The sequence below is a fragment of the Amphibalanus amphitrite genome, unplaced genomic scaffold (assembly GCF_019059575.1).
Source record: "Amphibalanus amphitrite isolate SeventyFive unplaced genomic scaffold, NRLGWU_Aamphi_draft 000894F_arrow, whole genome shotgun sequence".
NCBI lineage: Eukaryota > Metazoa > Arthropoda > Thecostraca > Balanomorpha > Balanidae > Amphibalanus > Amphibalanus amphitrite.
In genome coordinates this window covers 262,214-283,686 of record NW_024882388.1, presented here as the reverse complement: position 1 = coordinate 283,686, position 21,473 = coordinate 262,214, and the positions used below count along the sequence as shown (strand labels likewise).

At 52.7% G+C, this 21,473-nt stretch overlaps 1 protein-coding gene across 3 annotated transcripts; it reads left to right on the top strand.

Moving 5' to 3' along the window:
- The first annotated feature begins 2 nt into the window (after positions 1–2).
- Positions 3–21,313, top strand: LOC122367753 (importin-11-like). 3 transcript variants are annotated; one of them, XM_043341125.1, is made up of 11 exons: positions 1,577–1,708; positions 11,994–12,177; positions 12,766–13,083; positions 13,481–14,706; positions 15,100–15,286; positions 15,652–15,810; positions 17,995–18,159; positions 18,466–18,691; positions 19,307–19,499; positions 19,814–20,114; positions 21,025–21,313. In XM_043341125.1, the coding sequence occupies exons 3-11, from the start codon at positions 12,772–12,774 to the stop codon at positions 21,154–21,156; spliced, it is 2,901 nt and encodes a 966-aa protein (XP_043197060.1). In that variant the 5' UTR covers positions 1,577–1,708; positions 11,994–12,177; positions 12,766–12,771; the 3' UTR covers positions 21,157–21,313. The 3 variants fall into 3 exon arrangements, with proteins under 3 accessions (XP_043197059.1, XP_043197061.1, XP_043197060.1); XM_043341124.1 differs by lacking the exons at positions 1,577–1,708; positions 11,994–12,177 and adding an exon at positions 3–99; XM_043341126.1 differs by lacking the exon at positions 11,994–12,177 and having other exon boundaries at positions 1,567–1,708.
- The last annotated feature ends 160 nt before the right edge of the window (positions 21,314–21,473 follow it).

Sequence of the window (21,473 nt, the reverse complement as noted above, 5' to 3'; positions counted from 1 at the left end):
ACAGTGAAATAGTGACATCTATGACCTCTTTGAATGTTTGCGAAAAGAACACATTCATTACGCAACAGGCTTTGGACCAATCAGCATCATGCACCAGCGGTTTGTGATTGGCTATTATTCCCTCACCTATCAATGCTGCTCATGAGCAGGTGTAATGATCAGAAAATGTCTGTGCTCCTTCATAACTGTCTACAGGGTGTCTCAGAAATATCCGGACACTTTGTTTTCTCGTATTTCTGTTCTCTCTGTCCGTCATGGAGCTGTATGAATTTAAAGGTTGGGTAAATACCAACCTGAGACCACCGTGCGCCCCACCCGTCTGCCATACGCCGCTGACCTTGACCCGGCCGGTCAGTAGAGGTCGGGTCACCGAACAGTTCGTTGGTGTATCTGAGCGCCAGGGGGGTATGGCGAAAAACTATAGCACCTCGTTTCGTGGCAAGGCTGTGGGGATGGTGCATGGAGGGATGATGCCCAAGATGGTCTGCAGGCAACTCGGCATCAGCCGAAGCCAGCTTTATGTCTGGTTAAAGAGAGAGAAGCTGGGCCAGGGGCTCGCCAGTCAGCCCGGTCGTGGTCGCAAGAGCACGCTCCATCCGGTGGTGAAGAGAGTGATCAAGATGGCGACTGGTAAACGGCATCAATCGACCCGAAAACTCTCGAGACGCCTCACCAATGCAGGCTACAAGGTATCCCCTGCAACAGTTCACCGCTATCTCCGCGAAAATCTAGGGATGATGCCGCTGAAGCTGAAAAAATCGCCAAAGCTCACGGAAAAAACAGCGTGCTGACCGTGTAAAGTTCGCACGGGAGCGAAAAAACTGGTCAGTGGAAGACTGGCAGCGAGTCCTATGGTCGGACGAGTCGCCGTACGAGCTGTACCACCCGCCAAACCGACAAAACGACCGCGTGTGGGTGGCCAGCAGCTCAGACGTGCAGACCGTCCCCACCGTCAAGCACTCTGCGAAGGTGCATGTCTGGGGAATGATGTCCCACCGTGCGCTCTCCCAGCTGCACGTGGTGCCCCCAAAAGTTGTCATCAACGGAGAGTATTAACGAGAGAACATCCTCGCCAAGGATTGTCTGGACGCCATCCACCGAACGGCTGAGACAGGCGGCGTTCTGAAGCGCTCTCTGATGACGGACACAAGCCGGGCCATCTTCATGCAGGACGGCGCTCCACCGCACACGGCCCAGAAAACACAGCAGTGGTGTCGCCAGCACCTGTCCGACTTCTGGGAGCGTGGCGTATGGCCCGGTAACAGCCCCGATCTCAACCCGATCGAAAACCTCTGGGCCATCGTTCAGCAAGAGGTCGACAAGATGACACCGACTACCAGCGCCGGCGAGCTGGCAGAGCAGCTCAAAAAGGCGTGGGGCCGGATCAAGCCCGATGTGCTGGAGAACCTGGTGGCAGGGATGCCCCAGCGTATGCGTGACTGTATCGCTATGAAGGGCGGCTACATCGGAAAATAAACTGGAAATGCAATCTTCTCTTTTTTCCAAATCAGAGGGGAAAACAAAGTGTCCGGATAATTCTGATACACCCTGTATGTTTTTGCGGCGAGGCGTCTCCAATTTAGCAATTTACCGTTTACCAAGCATTTACAACCACTTACGCGGTATTATTAGCATTTAGTTCAATTTCTACAAGGGAGCTGTGTAAAAAAGGAACAAGGGAAGTCTGTGCACTAGTTGGAGCTGAAGGGTAAGCCTTTTACTATTGTCATTTGTCTAATGAAGAATTTGTATGGTAGGTAGTCAGAGATGTAACGGAAGTTAGCAGGGATTCAGCAGGGGTTCAGCAGGGATTCAGCAGGGATCGACGGCCCCTACGATTTCGCTGAATTTTGGTGGAGAGGTGCAGAATGGTGTCCTCTATCGAAAATCCTAGTGCCAAAATACGGGGAATCCATCAGGGGGGCCACAAATCCCAAAAAACAGTATGCCCTCAGGGCACAATCGACGAACTTTGGAAACCCTACTTCTAGCCGTCAAAACAGCTAAAAATGCACGTCATTCGAAAGAGGACAAAATTTTACGTGCAACGGTACCAAATTTAGGGGGCTAGCGCCCCCCTGAACCGAACAAAACAGCTTCAAATATATGGGCCCGGGAGTATGCCCTCGGGGCATAAATAAACGTTTTCAACAATTTCAGGCCTATAACATCGACAAAATCCAGCAATATGCACATCATTGGAAAGAGCGTAATTTCCCAAACAAAAAACCCAAGTAACATTTTTCGATGGGGCCCACCTGGGGCCCACGGGACCCAATTGAAATTTGGGGCCCAATGGGGCGGCCCCTACGATTTTCTTCAAAATTTGCACAGACACTCTCCTGGGCCCCCTCTTCAATCTGGCTGAAGAAACCTACCGGGGAATCCAAAGGAAGGGGCCCAAAGAGGGCCCAAAGAGGCCCTTTCTAAGTATTGACCCTAATTTCGCGACCGACCCCGGCAATATGCACATCATTGGAAAGAGCGTAATTTCCCAAACAAAAAACCCAAGTAACATTTTTCGATGGGGCCCACCTGGGGCCCACGGGACCCAATTGAAATTTGGGGCCCAATGGGGCGGCCCCTACGATTTTCTTCAAAATTTGCACAGACACTCTCCTGGGCCCCCTCTTCAATCTGGCTGAAGAAACCTACCGGGGATTCCAAAGGAAGGGGCCCAAAGAGGGCCCCAAAGAGGCCCTTTCTAAGTATTGCCCCTAATTTTGCGACCAACCCCGGCAATATGCACATCATTGGAAAGAGCGTAATTTCCCAAACAAAAAAACCCAAGTAACTTTTTTCGATGGGGCCCACCTGGGGCCCACGGGACCCAATTGAAATTTGGGGCCCAATGGGGCGGCCCCTACGATTTTCTTCAAAATTTGCACAGACACTCTCCTGGGCCCCCTCTTCAATCTGGCTGAAGAAACCTACCGGGGAATCCAAAGGAAGGGGCCCAAAGAGGGCCCCAAAGAGGCCCTTTCTAAGTATTGCCCCTAATTTCGCGACCAACCCCGGCAATATGCACATCATTGGAAAGAGCGTAATTTTTCAAACAAAAAACCCAAGTAACATTTTTCGATGGGGCCCACCTGGGGCCCACGGGACCCTATTGAAATTTGGGGCCCAATGGGGCGGCCCCTACGATTTTCTTCAAAATTTGCACAGACACTCTCCTGGGCCCCCTCTTCAATCTGGCTGAAGAAACCTACCGGGGAATCCAAAGGAAGGGGCCCAAAGAGGGCCCCAAAGAGGCCCTTTCTAAGTATTGCCCCTAATTTCGCGACTGACCCCGGCAATATGCACATCATTGGAAAGAGCGTAATTTCCCAAACAAAAAACCCAAGTAACATTTTTCGATGGGGCCCTCCTGGGGCCCACGGGACCCAATTGAAATTTGGGGCCCAATGGGGCGGCCCCTACGATTTTCTTCAAAATTTGCACAGACACTCTCCTGGGCCCCCTCTTCAATCTGGCTGAAGAAACCTACCGGGGAATCCAAAGGAAGGGGCCCAAAGAGGGCCCCAAAGAGGCCCTTTCTAAGTATTGCCCCTAATTTCGCGACCAACCCCGGCAATATGCACATCATTGGAAAGAGCGTAATTTCCCAAACAAAAAACCCAAGTAACATTTTTTGATGGGGCCCACCTGGGGCCCACGGGACCCAATTGAAATTTGGGGCCCAATGGGGCGGCCCCTACGATTTTCTTCAAAATTTGCACAGACACTCTCCTGGGCCCCCTCTTCAATCTGGCTGAAGAAACCTACCGGGGAATCCAAAGGAAGGGGCCCAAAGAGGGCCCCAAAGAGGCCCTTTCTAAGTATTGCCCCTAATTTCGCGACCGACCCCGGCAATATGCACATCATTGGAAAGAACGTAATTTCCCAAACAAAAAACCCAAGTAACATTTTTCGATGGGGCCCACCTGGGGCCCACGGGACCCAATTGAAATTTGGGGCCCAATGGGGCGGCCCCTACGATTTTCTTCAAAATTTGCACAGACACTCTCCTGGGCCCCCTCTTCAATCTGGCTGAAGAAACCTACCGGGGAATCCAAAGGAAGGGGCCCAAAGAGGGCCCCAAAGAGGCCCTTTCTAAGTATTGCCCCTAATTTCGCGACCAACCCCGGCAATATGCACATCATTGGAAAGAGCGTAATTTCCCAAACAAAAAACCCAAGTAACATTTTTCGATGGGGCCCACCTGGGGCCCACGGGACCCAATTGAAATTTGGGGCCCAATTGGGCGGCCCCTACGATTTTCTTCAAAATTTGCACAGACACTCTCCTGGGCCCCCTCTTCCTCCCCCAAAGAGGGAAAGGGCCTCTTTGGGGCCCTCTTTGGGCCCCTTCCTTTGGATTCCCCGGTAGGTTTCTTCAGCCAGATTGAAGAGGGGGCCCAGGAGAGTGTCTGTGCAAATTTTGAAGAAAATCGTAGGGGCCGCCCCATTGGGCCCCAAATTTCAATTGGGTCCCGTGGGCCCCAGGTGGGCCCCATCGAAAAATGTTACTTGGGTTTTTTGTTTGGGAAATTACGCTCTTTCCAATGATGTGCATTTTGCCGGGGTCGGTCGCGAAATTAGGGGCAATACTTAGAAAGGGCCTCTTTGGGGCCCTCTTTGGGCCCCTTCCTTTGGATTCCCCGGTAGGTTTCTTCAGCCAGATTGAAGAGGGGGCCCAGGAGAGTGTCTGTGCATATTTTGAAGAAAATCGTAGGGGCCGCCCCATTGGGCCCCAAATTTCAATTGGGTCCCGTGGGCCCCAGGTGGGCCCCATCAAAAAATGTTACTTGGGTTTTTTGTTTGGGAAATTACGCTCTTTCCAATGATGTGCATATTGCCGGGGTTGGTCGCGAAATTAGGGGCAATACTTAGAAAGGGCCTCTTTGGGGCCCTCTTTGGGCCCCTTCCTTTGGATTCCCCGGTAGGTTTCTTCAGCCAGATTGAAGAGGGGGCCCAGGAGAGTGTCTGTGCAAATTTTGAAGAAAATCGTAGGGGCCGCCCCATTGGGCCCCAAATTTCAATTGGGTCCCGTGGGCCCCAGGTGGGCCCCATCGAAAAATGTTACTTGGGTTTTTTGTTTGGGAAATTACGTTCTTTCCAATGATGTGCATATTGCCGGGGTCGGTCGCGAAATTAGGGGCAATACTTAGAAAGGGCCTCTTTGGGGCCCTCTTTGGGGCCCTTCCTTTGGATTCCCCGGTAGGTTTCTTCAGCCAGATTGAAGAGGGGGCCCAGGAGAGTGTCTGTGCAAATTTTGAAGAAAATCGTAGGGGCCGCCCCATTGGGCCCCAAATTTCAATTGGGTCCCGTGGGCCCCAGGTGGGCCCCATAAAAAAATGTTACTTGGGTTTTTTGTTTGGGAAATTACGCTCTTTCCAATGATGTGCATATTGCCGGGGTCGGTCGCGAAATTAGGGGCAATACTTAGAAAGGGCCTCTTTGGGGCCCTCTTTGGGCCCCTTCCTTTGGATTCCCCGGTAGGTTTCTTCAGCCAGATTGAAGAGGGGGCCCAGGAGAGTGTCTGTACAAATTTTGAAGAAAATCGTAGGGGCCGCCCCATTGGGCCCCAAATTTCAATTGGGTCCCGTGGGCCCCAGGTGGGCCCCATCGAAAAATGTTACTTGGGTTTTTTGTTTGGGAAATTACGCTCTTTCCAATGATGTGCATATTGCCGGGGTCGGTCGCGAAATTAGGGGCAATACTTAGAAAGGGCCTCTTTGGGGCCCTCTTTGGGCCCCTTCCTTTGGATTCCCCGGTAGGTTTCTTCAGCCAGATTGAAGAGGGGGTCCAGGAGAGTGTCTGTGCAAATTTTGAAGAAAATCGTAGGGGCCGCCCCATTGGGCCCCAAATTTCAATTGGGTCCCGTGGGCCCCAGGTGGGCCCCATCGAAAAATGTTACTTGGGTTTTTTGTTTGGGAAATTACGCTCTTTCCAATGATGTGCATATTGCCGGGATCGGTCGCGAAATTAGGGGCAATACTTAGAAAGGGCCTCTTAGGGGCCCTCTTTGGGCCCCTTCCTTTGGATTCCCCGGTAGGTTTCTTCAGTCAGATTGAAGAGGGGGCCCAGGAGAGTGTCTGTGCAAATTTTGAAGAAAATCGTAGGGGCCGCCCCATTGGGCCCCAAATTTCAATTGGGTCCCGTGAGCCCCAGGAGGGCCCCATCGAAAAATGTTACTTGGGTTTTTTGTTTGGGAAATTACGCTCTTTCCAATGATGTGCATATTGCCGGGGTTGGTCGCGAAATTAGGGGCGATACTTAGAAAGGGCCTCTTTGGGGCCCTCTTTGGGCCCCTTCCTTTGGATTCCCCGGTAGGTTTCTTCAGCCAGATTGAAGAGGGGGCCCAGGAGTGTCTGTGCAAATTTTGAAGAAAATCGTAGGGGCCGCCCCATTGGGCCCCAAATTTCAATTGGGTCCCGTGGGCCCCAGGTGGGCCCCATCGAAAAATGTTACTTGGGTTTTTTGTTTGGGAAATTACGCTGTTTCCAATGATGTGCATATTGCCGGGGTCGATCGCGAAATTAGGGTCAATAATTAGAAAGGGCCTCTTTGGGGCCCTCTTTGGGCCCCTTCCTTTGGATTCCCCGGTAGGTTTCTTCAGTCAGATTGAAGAGGGGGCCCAGGAGAGTGTCTGTGCAAATTTTGAAGAAAATCGTAGGGGCCGCCCCATTGGGCCCCAAATTTCAATTGGGTCCCGTGGGCCCCAGGTGGGCCCCATCGAAAAATGTTACTTGGGTTTTTGTTTGGGAAATTACGCTCTTTCCAATGATGTGCATATTGCCGGGGTTGGTCGCGAAATTAGGGGCAATACTTAGAAAGGGCCTCTTTGGGGCCCTCTTTGGGCCCCTTCCTTTGGATTCCCCGGTAGGTTTCTTCAGCCAGATTGAAGAGGGGGCCCAGGAGAGTGTCTGTGCAAATTTTGAAGAAAATCGTAGGGGCCGCCCCATTGGGCCCCAAATTTCAATTGGGTCCCGTGGGCCCCAGGTGGGCCCCATCGAAAAATGTTACTTGGGTTTTTTGTTTGGGAAATTACGCTCTTTCCAATGATGTGCATATTGCCGGGGTTGGTCGCGAAATTAGGGGCAATACTTAGAAAGGGCCTCTTTGGGGCCCTCTTTGGGCCCCTTCCTTTGGATTCCCCGGTAGGTTTCTTCAGCCAGATTGAAGAGGGGGCCCAGGAGAGTGTCTGTGCAAATTTTGAAGAAAATCGTAGGGGCCGCCCCATTGGGCCCCAAATTTCAATTGGGTCCCGTGGGCCCCAGGTGGGCCCCATCGAAAAATGTTACTTGGGTTTTTTGTTTGGGAAATTACGCTCTTTCCAATGATGTGCATATTGCCGGGGTTGGTCGCGAAAATAGGGGCAATACTTAGAAAGGGCCTCTTTGGGGCCCTCTTTGGGCCCCTTCCTTTGGATTCCCCGGTAGGTTTCTTCAGCCAGATTGAAGAGGGGGCCCAGGAGAGTGTCTGTGCAAATTTTGAAGAAAATCGTAGGGGCCGCCCCATTGGGCCCCAAATTTCAATTGGATCCCGTGGGCCCCAGGTGGGCCCCATCGAAAAATGTTACTTGGGTTTTTTGTTTGGGAAATTACGCTCTTTCCAATGATGTGCATATTGCCGGGGTCGGTCGCGAAATTAGGGGCAATACTTAGAAAGGGCCTCTTTGGGGCCCTCTTTGGGCCCCTTCCTTTGGATTCCCCGGTAGGTTTCTTCAGCCAGATTGAAGAGGGGGCCCAGGAGAGTGTCTGTGCAAATTTTGAAGAAAATCGTAGGGGCCGCCCCATTGGGCCCCAAATTTCAATTGGGTCCCGTGAGCCCCAGGAGGGCCCCATCGAAAAATGTTACTTGGGTTTTTTGTTTGGGAAATTACGCTCTTTCCAATGATGTGCATATTGCCGGGGTTGGTCGCGAAATTAGGGGCGATACTTAGAAAGGGCCTCTTTGGGGCCCTCTTTGGGCCCCTTCCTTTGGATTCCCCGGTAGGTTTCTTCAGCCAGATTGAAGAGGGGGCCCAGGAGTGTCTGTGCAAATTTTGAAGAAAATCGTAGGGGCCGCCCCATTGGGCCCCAAATTTCAATTGGGTCCCGTGGGCCCCAGGTGGGCCCCATCGAAAAATGTTACTTGGGTTTTTTGTTTGGGAAATTACGCTCTTTCCAATGATGTGCATATTGCCGGGGTCGATCGCGAAATTAGGGTCAATAATTAGAAAGGGCCTCTTTGGGGCCCTCTTTGGGCCCCTTCCTTTGGATTCCCCGGTAGGTTTCTTCAGCCAGATTGAAGAGGGGGCCCAGGAGAGTGTCTGTGCAAATTTTGAAGAAAATCGTAGGGGCCGCCCCATTGGGCCCCAAATTTCAATTGGGTCCCGTGGGCCCCAGGTGGGCCCCATCGAAAAATGTTACTTGGGTTTTTGTTTGGGAAATTACGCTCTTTCCAATGATGTGCATATTGCCGGGGTTGGTCGCGAAATTAGGGGCAATACTTAGAAAGGGCCTCTTTGGGGCCCTCTTTGGGCCCCTTCCTTTGGATTCCCCGGTAGGTTTCTTCAGCCAGATTGAAGAGGGGGCCCAGGAGAGTGTCTGTGCAAATTTTGAAGAAAATCGTAGGGGCCGCCCCATTGGGCCCCAAATTTCAATTGGGTACCGTGGGCCCCAGGTGGGCCCCATCGAAAAATGTTACTTGGGTTTTTTGTTTGGGAAATTACGCTCTTTCCAATGATGTGCATATTGCCGGGGTTGGTCGCGAAATTAGGGGCAATACTTAGAAAGGGCCTCTTTGGGGCCCTCTTTGGGCCCCTTCCTTTGGATTCCCCGGTAGGTTTCTTCAGCCAGATTGAAGAGGGGGCCCAGGAGAGTGTCTGTGCAAATTTTGAAGAAAATCATAGGGGCCGCCCCATTGGGCCCCAAATTTCAATTGGGTCCCGTGGGCCCCAGGTGGGCCCCATCGAAAAATGTTACTTGGGTTTTTTGTTTGGGAAATTACGCTCTTTCCAATGATGTGCATATTGCCGGGGTTGGTCGCGAAAATAGGGGCAATACTTAGAAAGGGCCTCTTTGGGGCCCTCTTTGGGCCCCTTCCTTTGGATTCCCCGGTAGGTTTCTTCAGCCAGATTGAAGAGGGGGCCCAGGAGAGTGTCTGTGCAAATTTTGAAGAAAATCGTAGGGGCCGCCCCATTGGGCCCCAAATTTCAATTGGATCCCGTGGGCCCCAGGTGGGCCCCATCGAAAAATGTTACTTGGGTTTTTTGTTTGGGAAATTACGCTCTTTCCAATGATGTGCATATTGCCGGGGTCGGTCGCGAAATTAGGGGCAATACTTAGAAAGGGCCTCTTTGGGGCCCTCTTTGGGCCCCTTCCTTTGGATTCCCCGGTAGGTTTCTTCAGCCAGATTGAAGAGGGGGCCCAGAAGAGTGTCTGTGCAAATTTTGAAGAAAATCGTAGGGGCCGCCCCATTGGGCCCCAAATTTCAATTGGGTCCCGTGGGCCCCAGGTGGGCCCCATCGAAAAATGTTACTTGGGTTTTTTGTTTGGGAAATTACGCTCTTTCCAATGATGTGCATATTGCCGGGGTTGGTCGCGAAATTAGGGGCAATACTTAGAAAGGGCCTCTTTGGGGCCCTCTTTGGGCCCCTTTCTTTGGATTCCCCGGTAGGTTTCTTCAGCCAGATTGAAGAGGGGGCCCAGGAGAGTGTCTGTGCAAATTTTGAAGAAAATCGTAGGGGCCACCCCATTGGGCCCCAAATTTCAATTGGGTCCCGTGGGCCCCAGGTGGGCCCCATCGAAAAATGTTACTTGGGTTTTTTGTTTGGGAAATAACGCTCTTTCCAATAATGTGCATATTGCCGGGGTTGGTCGCGAAATTAGGGGCAATACTTAGAAAGGGCCTCTTTGGGGCCCTCTTTGGGCCCCTTCCTTTGGATTCCCCGGTAGGTTTCTTCAGCCAGATTGAAGAGGGGGCCCAGGAGAGTGTCTGTGCAAATTTTGAAGAAAATCGTAGGGGCCGCCCCATTGGGCCCCAAATTTCAATTGGGTCCCGTGGGCCCCAGGTGGGCCCCATCGAAAAATGTTACTTGGGTTTTTTGTTTGGGAAATTACGCTCTTTCCAATGATGTGCATATTGCCGGGGTCGGTCGCGAAATTAGGGGCAATACTTAGAAAGGGCCTCTTTGGGGCCCTCTTTGGGCCCCTTCCTTTGGATTCCCCGGTAGGTTTCTTCAGCCAGATTGAAGAGGGGGCCCAGGAGAGTGTCTGTGCAAATTTTGAAGAAAATCGTAGGGGCCGCCCCATTGGGCCCCAAATTTCAATTGGGTCCCGTGGGCCCCAGGTGGGCCCCATCAAAAAATGTTACTTGGGTTTTTTGTTAGGGAAATTACGCTCTTTCCAATGATGTGCATATTGCCGGGGTTGGTCGCGAAATTAGGGGCAATACTTAGAAAGGGCCTCTTTGGGGCCCTCTTTGGGCCCCTTCCTTTGGATTCCCCGGTAGGTTTCTTCAGCCAGATTGAAGAGGGGGCCCAGGAGAGTGTCTGTGCAAATTTTGAAGAAAATCGTAGGGGCCGCCCCATTGGGCCCCAAATTTCAATTGGGTCCCGTGGGCCCCAGGTGGGCCCCATCGAAAAATGTTACTTGGGTTTTTTGTTTGGGAAATTACGCTCTTTCCAATGATGTGCATATTGCTGGATTTTGTCGATGTTATAGGCCTGAAATTGTTGAAAACGTTTATTTATGCCCCGAGGGCATACTCCCGGGCCCATATATTTGAAGCTGTTTTGTTCGGTTCAGGGGGGCGCTAGCCCCCTAAATTTGGTACCGTTGCACGTAAAATTTTGTCCTCTTTCGAATGACGTGCATTTTTAGCTGTTTTGACGGCTAGAAGTAGGGTTTCCAAAGTTCGTCGATTGTGCCCTGAGGGCATACTGTTTTTTGGGATTTGTGGCCCCCCTGATGGATTCCCCGCATTTTGGCACTAGGATTTTCGATAGAGGACACCATTCTGCACCTCTCCACCAAAATTCAGCGAAATCGTAGGGGCCGTCGATCCCTGCTGAATCCCTGCTGAACCCCTGCTGAATCCCTGCTAACTTCCGTTACATGTAGTCAGAGTCAGTTGGGGAAACTACGAGGAGCCAAACAAAAATTGGATTAGCCAATCAGCGGCTGGAGTGGGCGGGGCGATGACCATATATGGTCATAAAATCAGACAACTTCATCTTTTCAATGAATTTTAGCATTCAAATGAAAAAATAAGGCATAAGAATGTTTTTTAACCACACAAGGCCTACACTCATCCGGTGTATAATTAACTGGCGGCTCTAAATCGCAGAGTTACAACGCAAGGTCAAACCATGATTGGCAAATATGGCCGATTGAAATAGACGCGCCAAAAAATGTAAGCAGTACCGTGGTTTAAAAATGTCATTATTTTTATTAGGTATTTTGTTTATGGTTTTTCTAATTGTAGTTAAGTTATTATTTTAGAATTAAATATTTTTGTTTATTGTAATTAAATTAAATCTTTAAACAGTTTTCTTTCATAAAACCAATCCATTTATTGAATGGCCAGCTGATTGTGATGCCTAGAACCTGCAGAAAAGCCGTTTTCCTATCGCCATTTTCGAGTCCATTCGCCGAATTTAATTAAATCACACTAATTCCTAGTGAAAAATGGAAGCCTTTTCTCTCCAATAAGTGGACGCGATACCGCAATTACTGGCTTGTTATACCGTTTTTTCACCCTTAGTAGCGGGGGCTGCATTTATGCCCATATATGGTCATCAAAAGTCCATTTATTGACCAATCCATTTTTTTACATTCGCCTCGTAGTTTCCCCAACTGGAGTCTTGATCCAACATCAGCGATTATGAGTAGGTTTTATGTTTGAATTTAAGTCTGAATGGATGAATGGGTGGGTGGCCTTGGGCCCAGTTACCATGTTGAGCAGTGCTTGGCTGCTGTGAATGACATCACAGATGACGGACCCACCACCTGACCTTACCAGTATTGGTAAGGCAGACATTGCGCAAGCCGCCATCTTTAGGTACCCATGCCCAGTTCAAGGTGATAATTTCAATCAAAGGCATAAGGAGTTTCCAGGCTGCAAACTGGCTGCATCCTGATCCAAGTTATGAGACAATTCCTCATCTACTAGGCAACATGAGGATGGACCTTTGACGCACTAAGTAGTAAGTTTTGGTCAAAGTTATATTGGAAAATATCAAAACATAGTTAAGATGTGTGTGCCAGGCACATACATACAGATAATACAAAAAGACCATGGCTATGACAAATTAATTCAAGGCCCTTGCAGTACTCATATGATACTAAAAAAGGGCGCAAGTCAGTTGGCCAATGGCCAGGGCCCATCAGCTATTAAGATATAAACCTCTCAAAAGAGACAAGTGCTACTTCAGCAGAACAACTCTGTTACCCTTGACTTTTGTCCTTTGACATGTGGCACAGCCATGATGGTCATTGGAATGGTCACCCAGATTCATTGAGAGAAGCCAATCAATAAAGTGGCAGAGGAATAGGGCTACCCAATTAAAAAAGACTGCAGGCCAATCGGCCCCATGTTTGCTGAGCCATAAGCCTCTCTAAAGCATTACTGTCCGGGATGGGCCTCTCAAGCTCATATATTTCAGTTGTACTGAAAAAGACTCACTTGCTTGTAGCAAATCACTTTGGCCTGTATTTCAGCGGGCGATGGCGCTGGAGGCGGAGCTGTCGGCGGTGCTGCGCGCAGTATTAAATCACTGTGGCCTGTATTTCAGCGGGCGATGGCGCTGGAGGCGGAGCTGTCGGCGGTGCTGCGCGCGCTGACGGCCGCCGCTAGCCAGTCGGCCGCCGAACTGAAGCCGGCCGAGGCGCAGCTCCGCCAGTGGGAGACGCAGCCGGGCTTCTACACGGTGCTGCTGCGACTGGCCGCCGACCAGAGCGTACCCGTCAACGTCCGGTGGATGGCCGTGCTCTACTTCAAGAACGGCGTGGACCTCTACTGGCGGAAAACAGCGCGGAACTGCATCCCGGAGACGGAGCGGCCCGAGATACGGACCAGGCTGCTCAACTGTCTGAATGAGCCGGTCAATCAGGTGGGTACGGCCGCGGAGGCGGTCAAGTCCGGCGCTAAAACACAGGAGTAGGGCAGCATGACCAACCTGAAGACATGAAGAGAACCAACATGAAGAGAATCGACCGGTCGTTGTCGTTGAGTCAGACATCAGCACGCTTTTCTATAGCTCAGATGGAATACGGATACTCGAAAAAACACCCAAAGAAGTGCAATAGTCGCAGAGGAATGCGGCGTGTCTTTCATGCAATTATTTACATTTCTCTCGCATCGTTATATTTTATAACCATTATGTAAGATTCTTTTATTTTATAGCCATTGCAATGTGTATGCATACTGTCGCCTACCTTCACATCTGTCCTAGGAGCGAGAGGTGCGCCTTCGGCAGCCGTCTCTGATCCCACGCCGTCCGTCCGCAGGTGGCGACTCAGGTTGCGGTGCTGATCGCTCGCGTGGCGCGGTTCGACTGCCCGCGCGAGTGGCCCGAGCTGCTGCCCAGTCTGGTGACGGCGGCGCGCGCCGACGAGCCGCTGCCCTCTCACCGCGCGCTGCTCACCCTCCATCACGTGGTGAAGACGCTCGCCTCCAAGCGTCTGACGGCCGACCGGCGCGTGTTCCAAGAGCTGACGTCGGCGCTGCTGCCGCCGCTGCTGGCCGCCTGGCAGCAGCTGCACGCTGCGGCGCTGGCGGCGCCGGCGGACGCGCGCCTGCACCTGGAGCGCGCCCGGCTGGCGCTGAAGACGCTCCGCCGGCTGACGGTGCACGGCTGCCGGCGGCCGCACGAGTCGGCCGACGCCCAGACGCTGCTCACGGCGCTGTTTGAGCGGTGTAGGCAGGCGCTGGAGCTGCGCCGAGCGCTGGCAGACGCCGGACAGTCGCCGACGCTGGCCGAAAAGTACGCCGTGCTGCACACCAAGGTGCTGGCCGACACCCTCGAGACGCACCCGATCTCGTTCGTGCCGCTGATCCAGCCGACGCTGGAGTTTTGCGCCGTGCACGTGTTCACTGAGCGCGGCGCCGGACTGCTCTTTGAGAGGTTCACCGTCGGCTGCCTGAACCTGATTAAAGCCATCCTCCTCTGTCACGAGTACCGGCCGCCCAAGGATGACGGCACGCCGCGCGAACCCGAGACGCTGGAGGCGCACCGCATCAAGATGGCGTTTTTCGGCAGCCAGCCTCTGGAGCAGATGTGCCGCCACCTGGTGACCGAGTTTTTCCCGCTGACTTCGGACGACCTGGCCGCCTGGGACGCCGACCCGGAGGGCTTTGTCGGCGAGGAGGGCGGCGAGGCGTGGCGCTTCTCGCTGCGGCCGTGCACGCAGTGTCTGTTCGTGGCGCTGTTCCGCCAGTTCCAGGCGCAGCTGGCGCCCGTGTTGCTCGACATGCTGCGCCGCACGCTGGCCACGCCGCCGTCGCCGGAGCTGGCGCAGGCGCTGGCGCGCGAGGCCGTCTACAGCGCGGTGGGAATGGCCGCCTGGGATCTGTACGACGAGGTGGACTTTGACGGCTGGCTGCAGTCGGGTCTGCTGCAGGAGCTGACCATCCGCGAGCCCAACTACCGCGTGGTGCGGCGCCGCGTCATCTGGCTCATCGGCCGCTGGGTGGGCGTCAAACTGTCGGCCAGCCTCCGGCCGCAGGTCTACAGGTGCGTAAACAGAGACAATCAGACCATCAGAAGGGAAACGCCCTTCTGATGGTGACTTATCGTATGCTGTTTTGAGGATGGTGCATAAACATAATGTTAGCCGTAACTCAGGTTTTACTATGATATGATCATATTTTAGAATGACCGAATTATCAAGTGAACCGGAAGGTACAAAATACAGGGAAATTTCAGGCTTTCGTTAAAAATGCTCATACTTGATAACGTATCTGTCTCTTGACGCATTGTAATAGCTACGCAATTTTTAATTACCCTAGCATCAGCACGACAGCTCCGTAATCCATACTGACCAGTGACTACCGTTCGGTATGACCCCTGACCTGCGCGGTGACCTGCGGTATGAGCGCCGACTGACCTGCGCGCTGACCTGGGCAGTGCGGTGACGGAGCTGCTGCAGCACGAGGAAGACCTGGTGGTGCGCCTGGCCGCCGCGCAGACCCTCAAGGACGCCGTGGACGACTTCGAGTTCTGTCCGGAGACGTTTATGCCGTTCCTACCGGTCTGTTTTGGACAGCTGTTCCGGCTGCTTCAGGAGGCGCACGAGTGCGACACCAAAATGCAGGTGGGCGGAGGTAGCGGCTGTCTGATCCTATGGCTGACTGCTGGTTTCCGTCGACCCAGTTGATCACACACTGCCCGACCCTCTAGCGGCCTGTCCGCCCCTCTTCGATGATGCTGCTGCTGCTGCTGATGATGATGATGATTGTGTAATTTCAGGGCGTCCGACCTTCAGAGGTCATCGGCGCCCACCGCCTCCCTTCGCTGTCATTCTTGTTCCCTCGTCTCCTTCACTCTTTGACCCGTGCCGATCCATCTGCCGCTCGTCCCTCTAACTCACTACACTCTGTCCCCTCTGACCATACGCCCCCTGACCCACCCCTGCTCCCTCCCCTCTAACCCAGCCCCTCCTCTATCTCTCTGCCCCAGGTACTAAACGTGCTCTCGTTTGTGATCGACCGACTGGACTCGGGGATCCGGCCGTACTGTGACGAGCTCATCTCGTACCTGCCCTCGCTGTGGAACGACTCGGCGGCTCACAACATGCTGCGCGTGGTCATCCTCTCGACGCTGATCCATCTGGTGCAGGTGAGGCGGTCAGTGGCGGTACAGCTCGGATGCTGGAGGCTCGAGTCTCGCTGGGACTGCGTGTCTAAAGCGGGATCCACGGACGGCGCTCCAGATGGGCTCTGCTCTGAGGTGTGCCGCTGCGTCCCCTCAGCTGTTCTCAGCGGGGAGTTTAACATTTCAATTCCTGGAATGCAGCTATCGATTGTGACGCAACCAAATATTGCACAGTCTATACAATCGATTGCTAGGGGATATATTGGTTGGTATTCTCATTGGGCTGTGCCGCAATTAATTTATTCATAACAACATTGACACTCATCATACACGGCCAGAGGCACTGTCATTTATGCAATGTTATGGGCCGCTGTAATATCGGCGAAGCAGAATGGGTTTTTTCATGCCCCCGTAATACGTCTGCGGCGCGTTATTGGTCCCGGGTGGAGCACATTTGCGTCAGACTGGGCGTCGCTCAGACATGATTGGACGCGACTGGAATTGATATTGACCACGCCGGAGGCTATTTCTAGCAATCGCAAATGTCTACGGGTAGTCACCAGTGTTTTTTGGAATATCGTCACAACTCAAATAGGGGTACCATGACCCATTTCAGTTTCATTAGCATCATTAGGGACTTATTGACCAACCTGATACAGGCTTTACGGTATGATTCGAAGGTCGCCATTTGCTTTGCGGTTTTTGGCTGAGTCAATACAAATTCATTAGACATGGCTGGTGGAAACGGTGTGTTTAACCCGTGAAACACGCAAAGCTGTGTATTCGTGTGAAATTAACCCGCGCCCCACTGGGGTCTGCGTATAACACGCCCTACTGGGGGGGGGGGGGGGGCTATTCATAGCCCCCCCCCTCCTAACTCCGAAACTACTGGGCCGATCGTCAAAATTCAAACGGCGTCTGATAGCCCCGGAAAAACTGTCGAGAGAAACCTAATTTCATTGACCTCGATGTCACCGATGACGTCACAGGTCAGGTCAAAGTAAAAATTATTAGCATTTTGGCTTCTTCACGTTTTGGGCTCTGGCCGCCGTCTTACAAGTCAGATCAGGCTCATTTTTGGTTCACACACTCGTGAACAGATGCTCTAGATACTCTGAGGGTACCAAACTTGTACTTTGATTTTCAGGTCAAGGTCAGGTCATCACAGGTCACGAAAATATTATATCATCCGTCGGTCACGTGACACATGTTTATGGTCCATTTAGGCCAAACATTTCGAATTTGACGTCGTTTGTGTCATTCGAGGTCATTTTGAGTCAAATTTAGCTTAGGTCAGGTCACTTTCAGGTCAAAAAGATCAAATTTTTAAGTTAAAATTTTTCAACAAAAAAGGTGTCTATTGGATGCAGTTTGAGCTCAGGAACACGATGTTGCTATTTATATTGGCGTACGATGTCAAATTCGTGCTGAAAAATTGATTTGAAAAATTAATAATTGTTAATTTTTTTTTGCAATAATGCGTATAACTTGGCCATTTTTGAAGATATTTAGCTAAAACTTGCTAGAGTTAGTCATAATAATGCGTTCTATCACATATATTCCGTTTTTTTTTTTGAAAAGTCAAAATGTTTTGAAAAAATGTAAAAATATAAATTTTGAATTTTATTATATAAAATTTTCGAAATTTTCAAAATTTCGAAAATCCGCGATAGCAGTTTGATAGCGCAGTCTATTCTGAGTCCTCTCATGCAAAGAAATTGGATCTAGCTTAAAAACTGAGCTCTTGGGAGCGATTGCCGTGGTTCAATGTTTTGCGTCGAAATCGGCCGAACATGACGTCACTCTGACGTCATTTCCGGCCGACCTATGGTAGGTACGAAGTTCAAATTTTGCCACAAGGTGTCAAACTGATGCAGCCGAAGGTACTGAAAGTTTGACGTCGATACGTCAAGTGGTTTGGAAGTTATTGCAGAAAAACAGGAGGGGGCTATAAATAGCCCCCCCCCCCCCAGTGGGGCGCGGGTTAATGCATGTTTGAGCGTCGGAGGACAGATTTTGGGGCGCGAAATGTCGAACGTGACTTCTGCTCGTTTGTGTGGCAGGGGGCCTGGTGCGGTGAAACTCTCTCCCCTACCGCTCTGTCTGGCGATATATTGTATGGTCCGCTATGTGGTCCCCAGCAACGCTTCGTTAGGTGGTCGCTATATGGTCCCCTGTGTTTACCACCGCTCGCTCTGCGCCCCCCAGGGTCTGGGTCCGGACAGTGTCCGTCTGTACGGCCTGCTGACGCCGGTGATCGCTCTCAGTACCGACCTCACCTCGGACGCGCACGTCTACCTGATGGAGGACGGGCTAGCGCTGTGGCAGGCCGCTGTCGAGAACGCTCCGCAGATGCACCCCGACTTTATGGAGGTGGGTGGCCGGTCCGGCCAAGCTGCTGGTAATGTCTGCCACATCGCGGAGAGGGACGCGCGCCCACTGGTCAGCTGCAGCTGTCACATCGTCAGTCCGCTGTGAGCAATTGGGAATGGCCGTAGTAACCACGTGACCGTGGTAGGTGGATGTGGAGTGGACCGATTTTTGATCACTTCTTGTGAGTCGGTGTTGTAAAAGGATGCTTACGAAGTTCCTACGGTCGAACTTCTCGCACGTAGGTCAACTCAAAATGTCGAGTGTATCACTCCTCTCTGACGCCACATGCTGTCTCTCTCCTTCCAGCTGTACGGTCAGCTGCTGCCGCTGTTCGAGCTCGGCACGGAGACCCTGCAGACGGCGTTCGGTATCAGTCAGGCGTACCTGCTGCTGTCGCCGGAGCCGTTCCTGGCGCGGCACGGCGCCGCGCTGGCCGCTGCCTGCCGCTCGCTGCTGCCAGAGATGAAGCCGGAGGGGGAGGTGATGGTGCTGAGACTGGTGGAGAGCGCACTGCGCGCCGCACCGGAGACCGGTAAGGAGGCAGAGAGGAGTGCTGGGGAATACGCTGACGGATGTGTCCTGTGGTACTTTGGAGAAACTTTCACCTCCTCGCACCCTGTATGCCGACCGTCTCTTTTTATCTCACGCATAACAGCATTAACCTAAATGAAAATTGCCTTTGTAAACTAAGCGACCTTTAAATTTTGAACAATTTGGCATGCCGTAAGGATTCCATATATCATCGAACGAGAGAAGCCATTCCTCACATCGTCAACCAGCTCCCTTTAGTTTATGCCTTCCTTCTGTTCGCCATGTTAAAAGTATCGCCTTTGTGTTTTCACGACTTTCAGCTGTACTGCGGTGGTGTTGCCCACATTATCACGTTCACTGCACCATGTACAGTCTGTCTTAAAAGTATCGCGCAAAGTGACGGTGGATCCATCAAGCCTGACTGATGAAGGACTGCTAAATTTGAGTCACCGAAGCAATGGACATCCTCGTCCCTTCCCCAGGTCAATTGGTTCGGTGACTTTCAAATTATAGCAGGCCCTGCCTCGGTCAGGCTTGATGGATCCACCGTCACTTTGCGCGGTACTTTTAAGACAGACTGTACATCAGTACTGACGTCTCCCCCCTCCTCCGTCAGCGGTCCGCCTGTTCTCGCCGCTGCTGCCGTTCACCGTGGAGGCGGTGCACGCCGGCCAGGCGTTCCCCATGGTCATGTCGATGCACCTCAGCCTGCTGGCGCGCCTGCTGCTCGTGGCGCCGACCGTGCTCTCCCAGCTGCTGGCTGCAGAGGCCGCCGAGCGGTCATGTACGGAGGCGGACGTCTTCAACAGGTGGGTCCGATTAGGGAGGACAGCAGACAGTGTACACTGTGGGGACCCTGTGTCACCCCAGCCGACAGGGGGGCTTCAGGGAAAGGTAAGGAGGGAATAAGTGCAGGCCGCAGGGTCTCGGGCTTAGACATAATTCTCAGCAGACAGAAAGTTTCGCATGGGATAGAGGGCCTGAAATGAAAGCATCACGAGGGGAAGAGTGCAGGAATGCTTGGGGATGTCCTATGAAAAGAGTGGCCTGTCCTGCGACCTGAGCTGCCGGGTGGCGATGTGCCCTGACATAACCTAACTGTAGCCGATGTGCCCCGTCTCAGACTGCTGGAGGTGTGGCTGGACAAGATGGCGCTGGTAACGCCCGTGGAGCGGCGGAAGCTGCTGGCGCTGGCGCTGTGCTCGCTGCTGCCGGCCGGCTCTGCGCCCGTCACCCAGCACTTCAACCCGCTGCTGCTGAACGTGGTGGAGACGCTGCACGACGTGGCGCGGCCCGACGACGGCGCCGACTCACTGGTGGTCAGCGGGCCTGAGCAGCTGGCTGACGACGCCGAGCCAGAGTACGAGACGGCGCACGACGCGCGGCGGCGCGCGCTGACGGCGACAGATCCCGTCCACCGACAGGTATGGTACACGGAACTATCCACCGACCCTGTAACAAAGACCCGTCCGCAGACAGGTATGGTACACCTGTCCACCGACCCCGTCCACAGACAGGTACGGTACGGTCCACCGACCCCGTCTATTGACAGGTCAATTGTCGACATTCGGGCTACCTAAATATGATTTACGGCAACCGGGTCCTATGTCGCTCAACGTCGATTCTTCGCGTTGCGTACTGCATATTTGATCAGCTGGTGTCCCATTAGTTTTGCCGCCTACGGTAATCGCGTGTTTTTGTCCCATCGCTTCTCCATTTATCATCCCCGAATATCTAAAAAGTACAGATACCTCATGTCTACAGCACCTGGAATCATGGACCTCCGTTGGTTCATTACATATGACTCGAAGAATTTTGTTCACATCCTGTGCGTCGCCTCCAGGCACTTCCTTAGCGTAGCGTGCTGTGGGTCAGGACTGGCACCGTTTGTTGACATTGTCGACGCGTTGGTGTCGAGGAGCGGGGACATTGCGGAGGAGCGGGGGAGGCCACGAGTGCGGTCGGTCATTTGTTAGTCAATATGGTCATTCATTGGTATGCGTTCATCGTTGATGTGGTGGTCTAGGGGGGGGGGGAGGGAAGGGGGAAGGTAGTGTGGTCGGTCGTCGATGTAATGGTGTGAGGGGATGCAGTCTGCTTGGTAGGGTAGTCTGTCGATGGTCTGTTGGTTTTTCCCGTCCACCAACCAGCGGTGTTCCCACTGTCTGGTAGGCTGGTCTGTCGGGAGTGTGCGATCTGTCGGTGGTGTGTGGGTGTTAACCATCCACTAACCGCCCGTCCCCACTACGTCTAGTCGCTGAAAGAGTTGCTTTGTTGTGTGTGCGAGTGCTCCCTCCACTAACCCCCGCTGTCTCTCCCCCATTCCGTTCCCAGTCGCTGAAGGAGGTGCTGCAGGCGCGGCTGTCCGAGCTCCTCGCCTCAGTCGGGGAGCGCCGCTACCAGGAGCTGGTAGCAGAGGTAGATGTGGAGACGGCTCAGCAGCTGAGACAGTACGTGTCGCTGTGATCGGACGGTGGCGCCGCGGGGGTACCGGGCCGGCCGGCAGTGATCGGCGTGTGACGCGCACGGCCGACTTCTCAGTTAAGGGGCGGGGCATCGCCAGGGGGGAGATTTTGTTACGGAAATGAATGTGGAATGCAATATAATCTAACGCACTATGTGATTTGTGGTCATACTGTGCTGGGGCATTGAACACCAAACCAATCAAGCAACTTCGATACGCAAAAGTCGCGGGACGACGCGCGTACTCGCCCAGTTTATAACGTAAGCGCGTGAGGTGAATCGGCCAAGCTGGTCGGGTAAACGGGCCACGGAATTTGTCC